This window comes from Barbatula barbatula (assembly GCF_947034865.1).
Source record: "Barbatula barbatula genome assembly, chromosome: 2".
NCBI lineage: Eukaryota > Metazoa > Chordata > Actinopteri > Cypriniformes > Nemacheilidae > Barbatula > Barbatula barbatula.
The window spans coordinates 15,711,511-15,725,875 of NC_136767.1; the positions used below are offsets into that span (position 1 = coordinate 15,711,511).

At 38.5% G+C, this 14,365-nt stretch overlaps 1 protein-coding gene across 1 annotated transcript; it reads left to right on the forward strand.

Annotated features, from left to right (window-relative positions):
• Window positions 1-4,653: 4,653 nt before the first annotated feature.
• Window positions 4,654-13,876, forward strand: arhgap35b (Rho GTPase activating protein 35b). The gene is made up of 6 exons (XM_079450652.1): window positions 4,654-8,397; window positions 8,519-8,660; window positions 8,983-9,060; window positions 9,704-9,835; window positions 9,913-10,018; window positions 10,107-13,876. The coding sequence occupies exons 1-6, from the start codon at window positions 4,684-4,686 to the stop codon at window positions 10,471-10,473; spliced, it is 4,539 nt and encodes a 1,512-aa protein (XP_079306778.1). The 5' UTR covers window positions 4,654-4,683; the 3' UTR covers window positions 10,474-13,876.
• The last annotated feature ends 489 nt before the right edge of the window (window positions 13,877-14,365 follow it).

Consider the following 14,365-nt stretch of genomic DNA (forward strand, 5'->3'; position numbering starts at 1 on the left):
ATCATTCTGTAAATGCTAAATGCAGATATTCCAACTTATTTTTTCCAGTCATTATTGTCTGCGACAGTATGCATGTGAAGGTCATTTGTATAGGTCATAGTAAATGTTTTAAAGAGTTGATTTATCTTGCTGTTTGAATACTTTTCTTTGTAACGGATCGCCTATTACAATTTATTTTTAATATCTTCATCTGCAAATGAGTTATTATAATAGTTCGACCCATCCAAGCACAGTTGTGTCAAACAGATGAAGGGTGTGTTGATGGTTAAGATTCCTGTTTTATTCTATTTCTAAATGTATTTTCTTAATTTTGTTTTCTGCAGGTATTGGGGCACATCAAAAACTAAAATATTTTACCAATGGTGGTCATGATTTTATGGTCACTTACATACATGTACATTCTTTCTAATGAGCTTTGTTAATTTCTAGGACTTTATGAGATGTTTGCTGCCACACCATCACAATAAACATGCTGCCATTCTAAATCAATGTATCAAAGTGTCCTTTCTGTCAAGATCAATAAATACTTCATTATATTACAACATCAATAAATAATGCATTTCTTATTTTATAAGGTTAAGATCAAAGGGATAGTTCACCCCCCAATGTTACTATTTATTCACCCTCATGTGGTTAAAAATCTCTATATGACTCTTTCTTTTGTGGAACACAAAAGACAAGAATTTGAGAAAGTGGTTTTGTGTCTATTTAATGAAAACCACTAAACCAGTGGTCAGTGATGTTTGGTTACAAGCATTCTTCAAAATATCTTCTTTTGTGTTCTGCAGTAGAAAGAAAATCATACGTTTCACGTGACTTGAGTGACATGGTAAGTGATGAAAGAATGTGGATTTCTGGATGTATCCTTTACGATTTGTGGACATTTTCCCGAGTTATCGTTGTACCAATACTCTACATATGTTAAGGTTTTGCGTTGGACAATTTATTGTACAAATGTATGTAAGATGACTAATTTTCAGCAGCAGGCACTCTTGAAATGATGCTGCTTCGCCTTTAGCTCTCATGCGATCTCGTGCGCGTGCTCGAGCTCAGCTCTTGTAATTGGCTCAGCGCTGTGCTGTTGTCCATGCGCCACTGGGCGAGTCTCGGCTGTCTCCGTAACCCTCTTTTATCCTCAAAAAGGGAGAGCAGAAGAGGGCACAGTCAGAGTTGGGTTCGGGTGGATGGACCGCCATTATTTGGACATAAACACGCACAATGCTTGACGTTTAAAGCAACGCGCGGCCCATATTGCGCGTGATTTGACTACGAAACTGGACGTTGTGTGTCACTGTTAAGGCATCGCTGCATGCTGTCTGCACACGGTGAAATCAGCATATTATGACCACAACAAAGGACGTTTTAATTTATCAAAACCAACGTGGTTAGGCCGGAAGAAGGTATTAAAACAAGCCTGTTTTCTCCACGGAAACAACTGGCCTCCAAGAAAGGACATTTCTTTGTTTGGATATGTTTAGCCTTTGGTGGATTTTCAGACCGGCTTCTGTAACTTGCCAATGACAAAATATTCCTTGAAACTGCGAGCCACTAAGACACGCAGTCAAATAGCCCCCCGGAGATTTTATCTTCCATGTAGCTTTTCGCATTTTTCGGCTTTTTAATAAGACGAGCGGTCCGGGTCTAAGCCCTCTCCCGTTGGCCTCTACGAGCACAGAGGGATTCAGAAGGGAACGGAGAATGGCACTGGTATGTATTCTCCCCGATGTTTCGTTTAACGAATATTAGAAGAGACCGAGGCATCTAATCGAATCGCAACAATAAGTAGAGAAGTGCAAATTGTAATACAAAAATACTTAAAAGTGAGTGATCTCTATTGTGCGCGAAGCTCCTTGGTTGTACTAAAACGGATTATCTTTCGGTATTTCTCTCACGTGGCCTACTAGATCTAATAAAACTTCTATAATCGAGAGTTTGCAGAATACATTCTCACGTGGTGTATAGATTATCGGTGGCTGTGTAACGCTGGAAAGAATTGCAGTTATCCGTATGTAGATGCGCATACAAATAGATTATTCTTCTTGATTTAAAGTGGCGTTTTATTACGGGCAATTTGATTTATATGGGTAGGGAAAATGCCACCGAGCAGCACGGACAGCTGAACCGCTTATATAGGGAGGCAGTTCTAAACCATGACATCCGCATTACGTAGCTTCTTGCTTGGGGCATGCCAGGGCCTATGCTTTGGGCGGATGAGCTTGATCACTTGCTTTTAAGTTTCACGTGTCAGACTAATTAGCATAAAGCGTGTGAGATGGATACAATCACATTATGCAGTACTGTATAACTGTTTGATATCGATGCGTGCTAAATCCATATCAGGCGATATAAGGCGGTTTCAGCAAATGCAGGATTGTTATATCTAAAGGTTGAAGATTGGGCAATTGAAGATATGGCTGAGCAGCTAAAAGACTCAGATGTAACAACCAATTGACATAGTCAGTAGTACCTTCTTGCACTGCACTTGATCCGGCTGGGGATCACATTTGAGCTGTAGAGCCAGACAGAGTCTGTATAATGTGAGGTTCTTCATGTACAGCATTAGATATTACATGGGTTTCGAAAAGCAAATCATGTCAAGGCCGCTCAATACAATTTTCTGTATCTCGCCGTTAGAACAGCATTTTCATGTTACAGTGACTATAAAAATACGAGAAAAACAGCCGAAATTTTACAAGGATTTTTTAAACTAAATATGGTGCAGTTCAGTTATGATCATTGAATTATTTGGAATATGTTAAATAGATGTGTAATATACGATGACCAGGAAAATGTTATGTAGTCAGTCACGCAACTTGTTATTTTTTAATTCAAAACATTTTAAATATACCTTACTTCGTAGAAGTAGATGTTAGATAAAACACTGTTTCATATATGGTAAACATATTTTTAAGCCATTTATGAACAATGATATTGATCAGATAACATAACTAATAACTTTCATTGCGCTTACTGTTAGATCTTGCTCTTTGATCACATGCAAATTCAGTAAGGTTTCAATGTTATAGCTTTTCAGTATGTTTCTAATTATAAAATATTTTATATGATGTAAAATATATATATATATATATATATATAATACATACACATTACATTGTATACCCTATGATGTTCTGTTCTGCATACAGTATTGTTCATTGCCTTGCAACCCAACCCCTATATACAAATCAGACTATCATATAGAATTGGAGTACTCCCGTTTGACTTCAGTTGTAAAGAAACCATCCCGAACAACTCCATAGTAAAGGTCTTTAAAGCCACTCAGAATGACTTCGAAACCACATAGCAACACCCTGGCAAACAAAAAATATTTGAATAGGCAAGCACCAGTATCTATATTAAATGCTAAGGCTGCCAAACGATTAATCGTGATTAATCACATCCAGTATGAAAGTTTGTGTTTGCATAATTTATGTCTGTGTACTTGGCATATTAATGTAAAACACACACATTTTACACACATATTAAAATATATATAAAATACAAAAATGAATAAACGTTTGGAAATTATCCAAATCAATGGTAAATATAAATATATACATGTATGTGTATGTTTTTGTCTTTATAAATGCAAAATTAATATGCACAGTACATAGACACATTCTGTTAACACAAATTTTTATTCTGGATGCCACGATTTATCATTTGAAAACCCTATTCAATTTATAATCAGAAATAAATAATTGGAAATGTATACAGACTAACTTAATTGATAAACAGGATACTATTATGTAAATAATGTACTACAACACAATTGATGTCAGTCGTTAATGATCAGATTTTATACATAGCATGTATGCAGAAATACTTTCAGTGAAATCTCATTTATGTTCAAGTAAATATTAGTTAACAAATACATCAAAAATATTTTTCCTATGGTTAGAAAAAAACGAAAAATGAAGATCAATCTCTATTATGCTATTTTATATTATAAATGTATAATATAAAATCATATATTATTAACATCATTTTATATAGTCACCATCGAATACATGTATGGTAGTTTTGCCAACTATACAGTAAGCCATTTTGGGAATTAGGTCTATATGGTAGGCATGCCGTACTTTTTAAATCAAGAGTGTTTACATCGGGTTCATCGTATTGCATTTTTTGCAACACATTGTGTTTAAGTGTTCTGTAGTTCACTTGTAGGTATATTAAGGTCTGCCACAATAGGCATCCTATCAATTTCAGACAAAGATCTGACAAAGAATCTACTCAAATTAGCTTTTTATTTTATATTCTCATATGAATGTTTACTAAGTCTATTGAGTGTTATTGGTGAAATATACTTTGAGATACTTGAAAGGGACAAGTGTCAATGTAGGGTAATTCTGTTTTATGCTACATTCTATGCAAACAGCCTTTTGGGCAGATGAAGCACACAATTTTGCCAGTAATTGGTTTGTTCTCTCTCCTCCTTTCTCTTTTAGGATGAACCCCAGTTTCTGCCTCTGCTTTCAGTTCTTCAGTTCCCCCTGTAACCATCTCTGATTGGTCAGCACTCATTTCAGCAACCACCTTTCTTGACCCGAAAGGATGATTGAAACATTGTCCCTAAAGCCTGTTGTAAATCATATACACTGATTAACATTTTATGGACATGTTCCAAAGATTCTGTCACTGTCAAACTTTGGGGCATAACAAGATGAATGCCTGTATACAATGATGATGGCTAAAAAACAAGAATCCCGGATGCCGATCTACAACCTTGTTGTTGTTGGCCTGTCGGGTACCGAAAAGGAAAAAGGCCAATGTGGAGTTGGCAAATCTTGCCTTTGTAATCGCTTTGTCCGTCCCAGTGCGGACAACTTCCATCTAGATCACACTTCTGTGCTAAGCACCAGTGATTTTGGGGGCCGGGTTGTCAACAATGACCATTTCCTGTTTTGGGGAGAGGTAGGACGAGTTTTGGAAGATGGTGCAGAAAGTAGGATGCATGTAGTCGAGCAGACAGAATTCATCGATGACCAGACATTCCAGCCCCATCGAAGCACAGCTTTGCAGCCTTACATCAAAAGGGCTGCTTCCACCAAACTGGCTTCTGCAGAAAAACTCATGTACTTCTGCACTGATCAGTTGGGGCTGGAGCAGGACTTTGAACAAAAGCAAATGCCAGAAGGCAAGTTGCAGGTGGATGGCTTTCTGCTTTGTGTCGATGTGAGTCGGGGTATGAATCGCAACTTTGATGATCAAATGAAGTTCGTCACCAACTTGTACAATCACTTAAGCAAGACAAAAAAGCCAATTGTACTGGTTCTCACCAAGTGCGATGAGGGTGTTGAGCGATACATAAAGGATTCTCATACTTTTGCCATTACAAAAAAGAACTTGCCGGTTGTCGAGACTTCCGCGCGGTCTAATGTCAATGTTGACATGGCTTTCCTCACCTTGATCCAGCTCATAGATAAGGGTAGAGGTAAGCCCAAAATCATACCTTACTTTGAAGCACTAAAACATCAGAGTCAACTGATTGCCTCTGCGAAGGACCGCTATGAATGGTTGGTGAACCACATTGTTAAGAATCATAATGAATCTTGGCCCAACATCAGCCGACGAATGCAGACATCACCTGAATACAAGGAGTATGTATTTTTAGAAGGAACAGGCAAAGCAAAAAAGCTTTTTCAACAACATATTCACCGTCTGAAGCAAGAGCACACTGAAAGGCGTCGCAAAGGATACCTGAGCACTCTACCTCTTGCCTTGAGTAGCTTGGTGTCGGAGTTGGATGAAATAGAGCATTTGAGCTGGTCTGGGGTTCAGAAGGTTCTTGAGTCTAAAAAAGACTTTGACCATTGGTTTGTGGTATTGGAGGATGCACCATGGGAAGAAACACCACATCTTGACAACATGGATGATGAGCGCATCCCGTTTGATGTTTTGGATACAACAGCTGCTGAAATCATCTTTGACGCACACCTTGAACACCTGCGCAATGAATGCAAGCGTGCCCAGATGCGTCATGAGTTCAAAGCTAAATTGGCATCTTCACCCTTTGTTACCCCTGGCAAACCCTGGGAGGAGGCACGCAGCTTCATCATGAACGAAGACTTTTACCTGTGGCTTGAGGAGCCTGAATATTTGGACATTTATAACCGGCACCAAAAAGCAATCATAGACAAAGCAAAAGAGGATTTTCAGGAGCTCCTACTTGAGTACTCTGAGCTTTTCTATGAACTCGAGGTGGATGCCAAACCAAGTAAAGAAAAGATGGGTGCAATTCAAGAAGTGTTAGGTGAAGAACAACGCTTCAAGGCACTGCAGAAATTGCAAGCTGAGAGAGATGCTTTGGTCTTAAAGCACATCCATTTTGTGTATCACCCTACTAAGGAAACATGCCCCAACTGCCCACACTGTGTTGACAACAAAATTGAGCAAATGCTTGCTTTGTGCTTCCCTGCACAATACCCTTCTTTTGGAAAGTCACATATGACTGATGTAAAGATAGATAGGATTAATCTTGTTATCCTGGGCAAAGATGGTCTAGCAAGAGAACTGGCCAATGAGATTCGAGCATTATGTACCAATGATGATCATTACTTGCTTGAAGGTAGAATGTATGAGCTTGTCCTTCGACCCATTGAGGGCAATGTTAGACTTCCTGTTAACTCGTTTCATACAGCCACATTCACTCCCCACGGATGCCTGTGTTTGTACAATTCAAAAGAATCCTTGTCATATATTGTTGAAAGTATCGAGAAATTGCGAGACTCTACGCTTGGCAGAAAGGATAACCATTTTGCTCAACTTCCTCTCTCACTCTTGTTAATAACCAAAAGAGGTGTTGGAGGACTAGGAGACATAGGTGGGGAGACTGCCCAAGCTTTAATATCACAGGGTCAGCAGGTATCAATAAAACTGCAATGTAACTTCCTGGAACCTGCCTCCCCAGGCAGCGGCTATGGTCGAAATGTGAACGAAAGGCAGATCAATCAGGTCTTGAAATGTCTACTTGAAATGAGAAGGACTTCATCATTACGTGGTGGTTCACCACCTGCACCTCCACTGCCTACATGTATTAGAGACATACAGCAAGACCATGGCCCAGACGCTGACTTTCGTATTACCATGTGCCTAATGTGTGGAGACTCTTATGACACTGATCAACTTCTTGCGCCATTCCTGCTCCCTCAGCACTGCAAGCCGACCTCTCCCCAGGCAAGTGGCACTTCGGTGCTGCTGGAACAGACAGTTGGTGGCAACAAGTATACAATTGAGCTATCCCTAATGTCATACCATGCTGCTTTTGCCACACGTAAAAGTAGGTTGATGCATGGTTACATTGCTGTGTACTCTCCGTGTCGCAAGGCTTCTTTTGAAACCCTGTGTGCCTTCTTGTGTGAGGTTCAAGACATCATCCCTGTTCAACTGCTTGCAGTGGGAGAAACTCAGAGTGAGCTTCTAGACTCTGCTCATGAGTTTTTAGTCCAAGGTGAGGATCTGGCACATGAAATTGAGGGACGTTTTTGCAGCACAGTCTGTGGCCCTAGCAGAGGACTACACAAATTCGACCTCTTGGAACAATTTTTTTCAGAAGTGTTAGAGAAGAGAACCATTGTTGAGGCCAGTCATATGTATGAAAATGTTCCAGAAGCCTCAAGCACAAATGAGAATGTGTATTCTCCACACTGTGGCTCCCCAAGCCCTGTCACAATGCTGTTAGATTCTGAGGAGGACATGGAAGCTTCTCCGCCCTACCATGATGGCACACTTACCTCTCATGGTGGGTTCAAACTACCTGACTTGGACTCAGGTGACACATTCTCGGTTATCTCAGACCTTAGCTCCTTTGAGAACAAGCTAAACAATAAAATCCCTCCTCAAGTAAGACCCAAACCTAGTGTCGCTTTTGACCTCAGAAAACCAAATTTCAACCCTTATATAGATTCAGTCAGCCATCGGCGGTCTCTTACATCGAATGTGACTTGGCCTCTTGGAGGAGACTATGATCCTTCAGACTATGCGGAGCCAGTGGATGCTGTATCAAAGCCACGGGCCAACTACGAGGACAGCATTTACTCTGTGCCACATGACAGCACACAGGGCAAAATCATTACCATCCGCAATTCCAACAGGATGCACTCTAATGGAGGAGGCAATGGTTCAGACAGTGAAGGGGATGGCAGCTCTTTGGAAAGACGTCGCAAGTTCTCTGCAGCAAGGGTGAAGCCGCGACTCTACCGTGATCGTTCCAAACGGCTGGGGAAGTTCAGCAATTTCCGCACTAGTTTTTCTATTGGTAGCGATGATGAGATTGGCACACTCACAAGGTCTAAAGACGATGATGTTTCAGGATTGAAGGGAGACATACTTAACGAAGAAGCAGAGGATCCCAAAAAGAGGAACATACTGAAAAGTCTTCGCCGACCAGGCAAAGTGAGTTTTATTTATTTATTTTTCACTTTTAATATTGTGATCATTTTCTTTTTACAAACCTCCCTTAGCCTTTTATGGTGTAATGATATGTAATTGTAATGAAGTTGTCTCTGTATTTCAGAAAACAAGACCAAAGCCTCGTCATTCAATCTCTAAGCCTTTGGAGAGTACTTACTTTGGAGTGCCTCTGGTTAACGTGGTTTCCTTTGAACGACCTATTCCACTTTTCATTGACAAGTGTATACGTTATATTGAAGCCACAGGTACACTTACTGCTTCTGCTATTTCACCATCAAACTCACCCCATCAGAGATGTGATTTGAACACCATATAAGCTTATCTGTATCACAATGTTGCGCTAAATTTAGAAGCCTAATGGCTGTGGCTGTTAAAAAGGACACCCGGGCATACTATTGAGAATGTGTCACTTGATTGCTTTCATTTTTTCTTTTCTAACTGGTGTCATGCTTTTGTAATTGTAATGTTAATTTTAGAATTGATCATATTTAGCATTTTGTTACATAGCCTGAAGCACATGATACTTAACCTGTACCTAATATTGGCTCGGTCTCTCACTCTCCCAAGGTTTGACCACAGAGGGTATCTACAGAGTAAGTGGAAATAAGTCAGAGATAGAGACTTTGCAGAGACTGTTTGAACAGGGTAAGCTGAATATGTTTTTAGTTTGTTAAACTGTTGTGAGTTGTTGTAGCTAGGTTGGTAATAATGTTAGCATGAAGATGTTTGTTTTTGTTTGTTCTGTAAAAGGTTTTCAGTTTGCATGTTGAAAATGTGCATTTAACTCTGTGAACTGTAATGAAGTTGCAAGCCAGCGCAAGCATTTTTTATCTTTTACACAAAACGTTTATGCCCCAACCCCGCACCCCCCCCCCTCGATTTGTTTTTATGAATGTATAGTGCATTAAGTGTGAGGAAAACAGCCTCGGCTTTTGAACAAACAAACAAAAAAAACATTAAATCTGTTCTTTTATATTTATTTCCCAATTTGGGTAGGTTTCTATAAAAATACAACATTCTAAACTTAATATCTGAGAAATTTGTCAAAGACTTTATATGTACAAAATATTTTTTTGTTTTTGACTTTATATGTTTTTTCTGTAAATGCTGTTCCTTTTGCAGGTCAACAGAAGCCCTACAAACAATTTTTAATAATGAAGACTTTGTAAATGGTGGAAAACTTCTAAAGTGTGCAGAACTGTTGTGTCATAAATAACAGAAAATCTTTTCAATGGCGGACAAAGAGCTTTTTTCAAGCTGATTATTCAATCTTTTTTCTAATTATTAGACCACAATCTGGATCTAGTGGAAAAAGACTATACTGTGAACACAGTTGCTGGGGCATTGAAAAGTTTCTTCTCAGAGCTGCCGGATCCTCTGATTCCTTATAGCTCACAGGTTGAGCTGATAGAAGCTTTCAGTAAGAATACATTTATGCTTTCAATTCTCTTTTTAAATCCTCTTTATTTTAGTTAATTATGTGAATTTTGTCTATAGAAATTAATGACAGAGAACAGAGGCTGCATACTATGAAGGATGTATTGAGGCGATTTCCCAGAGAGAATTTTGATGTCTTCAAACATGTTATGGGCCATCTAAACAAGTATGGAACCACATTTAATGCATTTCCTAACTGTTTGAGATAAGATACAAGGATGAGTCTTGAAACTTGATTTATTTTCCTCTCCCAGGGTTAGTCAGTGGAACAGAGTCAACTTAATGACCAGTGAAAATCTGTCCATCTGTTTCTGGCCTACACTGATGCGGCCAGACTTCACCTCTATGGATGCTCTGACAGCTACTCGCACCTACCAGACAATCATTGAGACATTTATTCATCAGTGTGCTTTCTTCTTTTACAACCAACCTCCTGCTGAATCACCCACTGGCCCCTTCTCACCTGCTGGACCTCTGGTGCCCTCTGGATTGCCCCCATCCCCCACAGCCCCACCTTCTTATTGCCCTCCAACCTCACGGTTTTCCCCTCTTTTGCACTCGCCTCCACATTCTCCCCCTCAGAGCCCACACCCAGCCCCTACAGAACCACAAACGCTATGAGTGGAGAGGAAACATGGCCTGCAGTTTAGTAAACTCGACACACAAACTACAATGCATGCTTAGACAGCTATTTATACATATTCTACACAATGCCTTTAACACAGAGCTTGTTTAGGTCAATGCTATACGTGAAAAAAGTGTACTGGGCTTTCAGGACTTCTGTTTGGGAGTGACACAAATAATACCAATATACACCAGATGAACATCTGTGCGATGAACTGAACAATCTATGAAACCAACTATGGTGGTTTGAGATCACCATGTCAAAATTATGGACATAAACTACATCAGAGTGTATATAGATGCTCCAATCAGAAAAGAAATGGACAGGACCTTTGAAATTTGCTGTTCTCTTGCCTCTCCGTACTCGGTTACATTTATTTTATAGCAGTAACTCTGTGCCCCCATATATTTTCTCTCTGAACCTGTACAGCATATAAAACTGTTGTATAGGACATTACAGTCATGAAAGAATCATGAAGCACTTACTCATTGTACAGCTTTTCGTTTAAAATATGTTTTGGGAGAACAATTGAATTAACATTAGCCGTAACCATATTTCATCATTGATTCATATCCCACGCCTCATTTAGTTAAACAGACTTTATTATTGAAAACATTTTTGAAAAGATACATTTAGCATTAATTTTGCAGGACACGTTTATGCATGCTTTCAACACTTGGACGTTTTGACACCTGATAAGCCAGAATGTGACATTGGTGAGGATTTTTTTTGCTGAATGGCTCCTGTGGATCTCTGCTCATAAATTCAGCTAATACAGGGTGTGCCCTTTCCTTTGAAGGCTGAGATTTAAATGGCAGTGATATCACAAGGGAATGCTCTTCAGAGCTGCTGAGGGGCTTGACATCACGGAGAAGGCAGATTTACTCAGACCCTTAAACTTTAGCCTTAGATTCAGCTATTCAAAACCCTGACACCTTAATTTTGGATTCTGTTTAAAAAAAACATGAGGTCTTGAAGGCCTGTTGTCCAGTCTGACTGTTTTAAGAACTCCATTTTTTTTACTTGATCTAAAGCACTTTTTGTCTGTGAACTGCAACACTGAATAATTATTGGTTTTACAGTTGCCACTGTTCATTGAACATTCAAGGTGAATGTGAAGCAGTGAGACTCATTGAGATTTAAGTCATGGACTTAATTTCACTCTGGATGTTTTTTGGTTCAATAGTATGTCTTTGTCTGCTGATAGTATGTTCCTGGACTTTGTACAGCCTTAAATTTGGACCTTATTAACCTTAAGTCACAATTCTTCACTGTCATCTCCATGTAGCTTGATCAGAATGGCAACTTTCGCATCTCATGTTCTATCTAAATTCTTCTGGACAAATCCACTATGTATAAAGATTAATTAGCTCATTGTGTCTAGATTGTATGAATATTACCTTTTACTCTTGAACCATGAAGGATTTTTTCTTCAATACTGTATGTTTTGCTTGAAATGCCACTGCTTCCTGCTTCTATCCAGCCAAGGTAGAAAAGCTGAAGTACCAAAGTAGTGCAATGTGGCTGACGAGGGTTCAACACCAGTTGTAAATATTTTCATGACTGGGATGGGAAAGAGCATGTCAACTCAGATACTTGACAAACACGCTTATTGTGCTCAACCCATAATGAATGATTTGGCTTTTTGTTTGTTATTCACTTTATTCTGTGTATTTGCTGCTTTTTCACCAGGCTGAACAAACCTGAAGTTATTTCAGCGTTACTTGAAGTATCCAATTTCCTTACATATTGTGATTTTCATGCAGCAAACCGTGTGGGAACTGTAGAATTCGTAGCTACAGCCCTCCTTTTTCGTTATACCTAAATGCAAGTTCTCTTCAAGCTGTAGTTTGATTAGTCAAGAAAATCATGATTAACAGAGATGGTTAATGAAATGAGACCCTTTCAGGAATGCCACTGTACTCTTAATGTGTTTATCTAAAAGTAGAGCTTCTTGGGGTTTTTACTTTGGTTTAGATTTTATTTACAACTGAAAAAACTCTGGAAATTTGAATGTTTTTTTTTTCTCTCTCATTGTTTTGTGTTAAAGCCGTAATATGAAGTATTAGCAACAGCCCAGTGAGTTATGCTTTTAGTTTCACCTATACTCTGGGTGGAATGTTGTCATCCTGGAATCTCAAAAAATAACACTACTAATAAGAACCTGGAGGCAATTCTGGGGTAGTTGTGTCAGTTTCTGGTCTGCCACCTTAGATTGTTTACTGTGTATATAAAAGTTTGTGAAATTTTTACGCTTCAAAGTATCTGCCATTTAGCATAGATTTGTCAGAATGACTGGGTGTGATAATTTTGCATATGGATTGTGTTTAAATTCCACAAAACTAGTTTTAAAAGTTTGACTTGGATCAGCTGAATTTCTTTGATTTAAACACATGGTGTTAGCCCATGTTAATTGTTTGACACTTTGCTCCTTGTGAATGAATGTTTTGCTACCCTTCTGTGGCCACATTTTCATCAGCAGATATGAGGCTGTTGACCAGAAAATATTAGCACATTTTCATAATGAAAAGACTAGTTTACCCTAAAACTGGAGCTCGGCCATTTGCTCATCCTCATGTTGTACCACAGCTATATACTGTATAATAATCCTGTGAAAGACTTTGAGACATGCTCTGTTACACCTAAAAAAGAAAATGCTTTTGCTTGTGTTTCAATGATATGAAGGTGAGTAAATGACTCTTTTGTATGTGTTCTAATCTTTTAAAGATCTGTTGGTGATACATTGTTGGTAAAAACAGGATTTCTGAAAGAGATGAAAAAATTAAAAACTGACACTATGAAATGATGCTGTTTTCTTCCAGTGTGGGCATGGTTGTTGGGAAAGGGTCTGTATAGAGTCTATTCATTCTTGATTTAACTCTCCCTCCTGTGTGCATTAACCAACCCATTACGCCACCTTCCTGGTGCCTTTCATTTATATTTGCAGAGCAGTAATTTCCGCAGTGAGAAGTTTGTTGCCTTTAATTTTGGAAAGTGACAACCTTAATGTTTTACATGAAGATGCATTTGTTTAAGGGCATTGAGATTTTTAGCTGAAAGAATGGCGGTTATGTGGCTTTTATCTTGTGCAACTATGATGGCCTGGTTTTGTGTTAGCAACGCAAAACACAGAGCCTTTGCGTGAACATGAAAAACTGGTTTAATTATGAAGAAACTATATAAAAGTATTGGTACTGTCTCTTGGTTCTTATTTACATTTTTTATTAGTGTTAGGCTAGTAGCATGCAAGAATAAAGATCTTTACAAGGATACTTTTTTCTGGTTTCAGTATTTAAAATATTAAAAGATGAATTAATTATGACGAATGATAAAAACCGTAACAAAATGATCCTGTGTTGAAAGAGGGTCAGGAGGGCAACAAACAATAAATCAATTTTGTTACATGACTAATGTTCTGTTGTGGTTTCTTAAACATGTTGTTGATTGTTGTGCTTTTTCACAGCTATGACACTAAATTGAACAATCTGTGATGTCTTAGTGTGTGACATTACATTTTTATACTTTTTTATAACTTGAGTAGTGCAGCCTTTAATGTATTTAGAAGCACCCCACACATAGACATTGTCAAATTCAATTCAAATTTGTAGCGTTTTTTTCAATTGTGAATTAATGCAAATCACTTTTACATAAAATGCATGTAAGAAACAAACCGTATAGAAATAAGAAAAATGATAAGATATCTTTAATACTATCAGAACAGAAGTTTTAAGGAACAACTGCCTAATACATGGTGTAAAGAAACTTTAGTGAGAAAAAGAATTGCAACTGAAACCTAATATCTTGTTAAAAAAAAAAAGCAAGCTTTGTATTTATCGCCAGCCGTTTTCTAAGTGATTTCAGAGAAATGAAAGCTTTGCAGATGACTGC

Coding starts and splice junctions, on each gene's coding strand:
- arhgap35b (XM_079450652.1), top strand. CDS start 4,684: ATGATGATGGCTAAAAAACAAGAATCCCGGATGCCGATCTACAACCTT. Junction 9,061..9,703: donor GCAGAGACTGTTTGAACAGG/GTAAGCTGAATA, acceptor TCTAATTATTAG/ACCACAATCTGGATCTAGTG. Junction 10,019..10,106: donor GTTATGGGCCATCTAAACAA/GTATGGAACCAC, acceptor TTCCTCTCCCAG/GGTTAGTCAGTGGAACAGAG.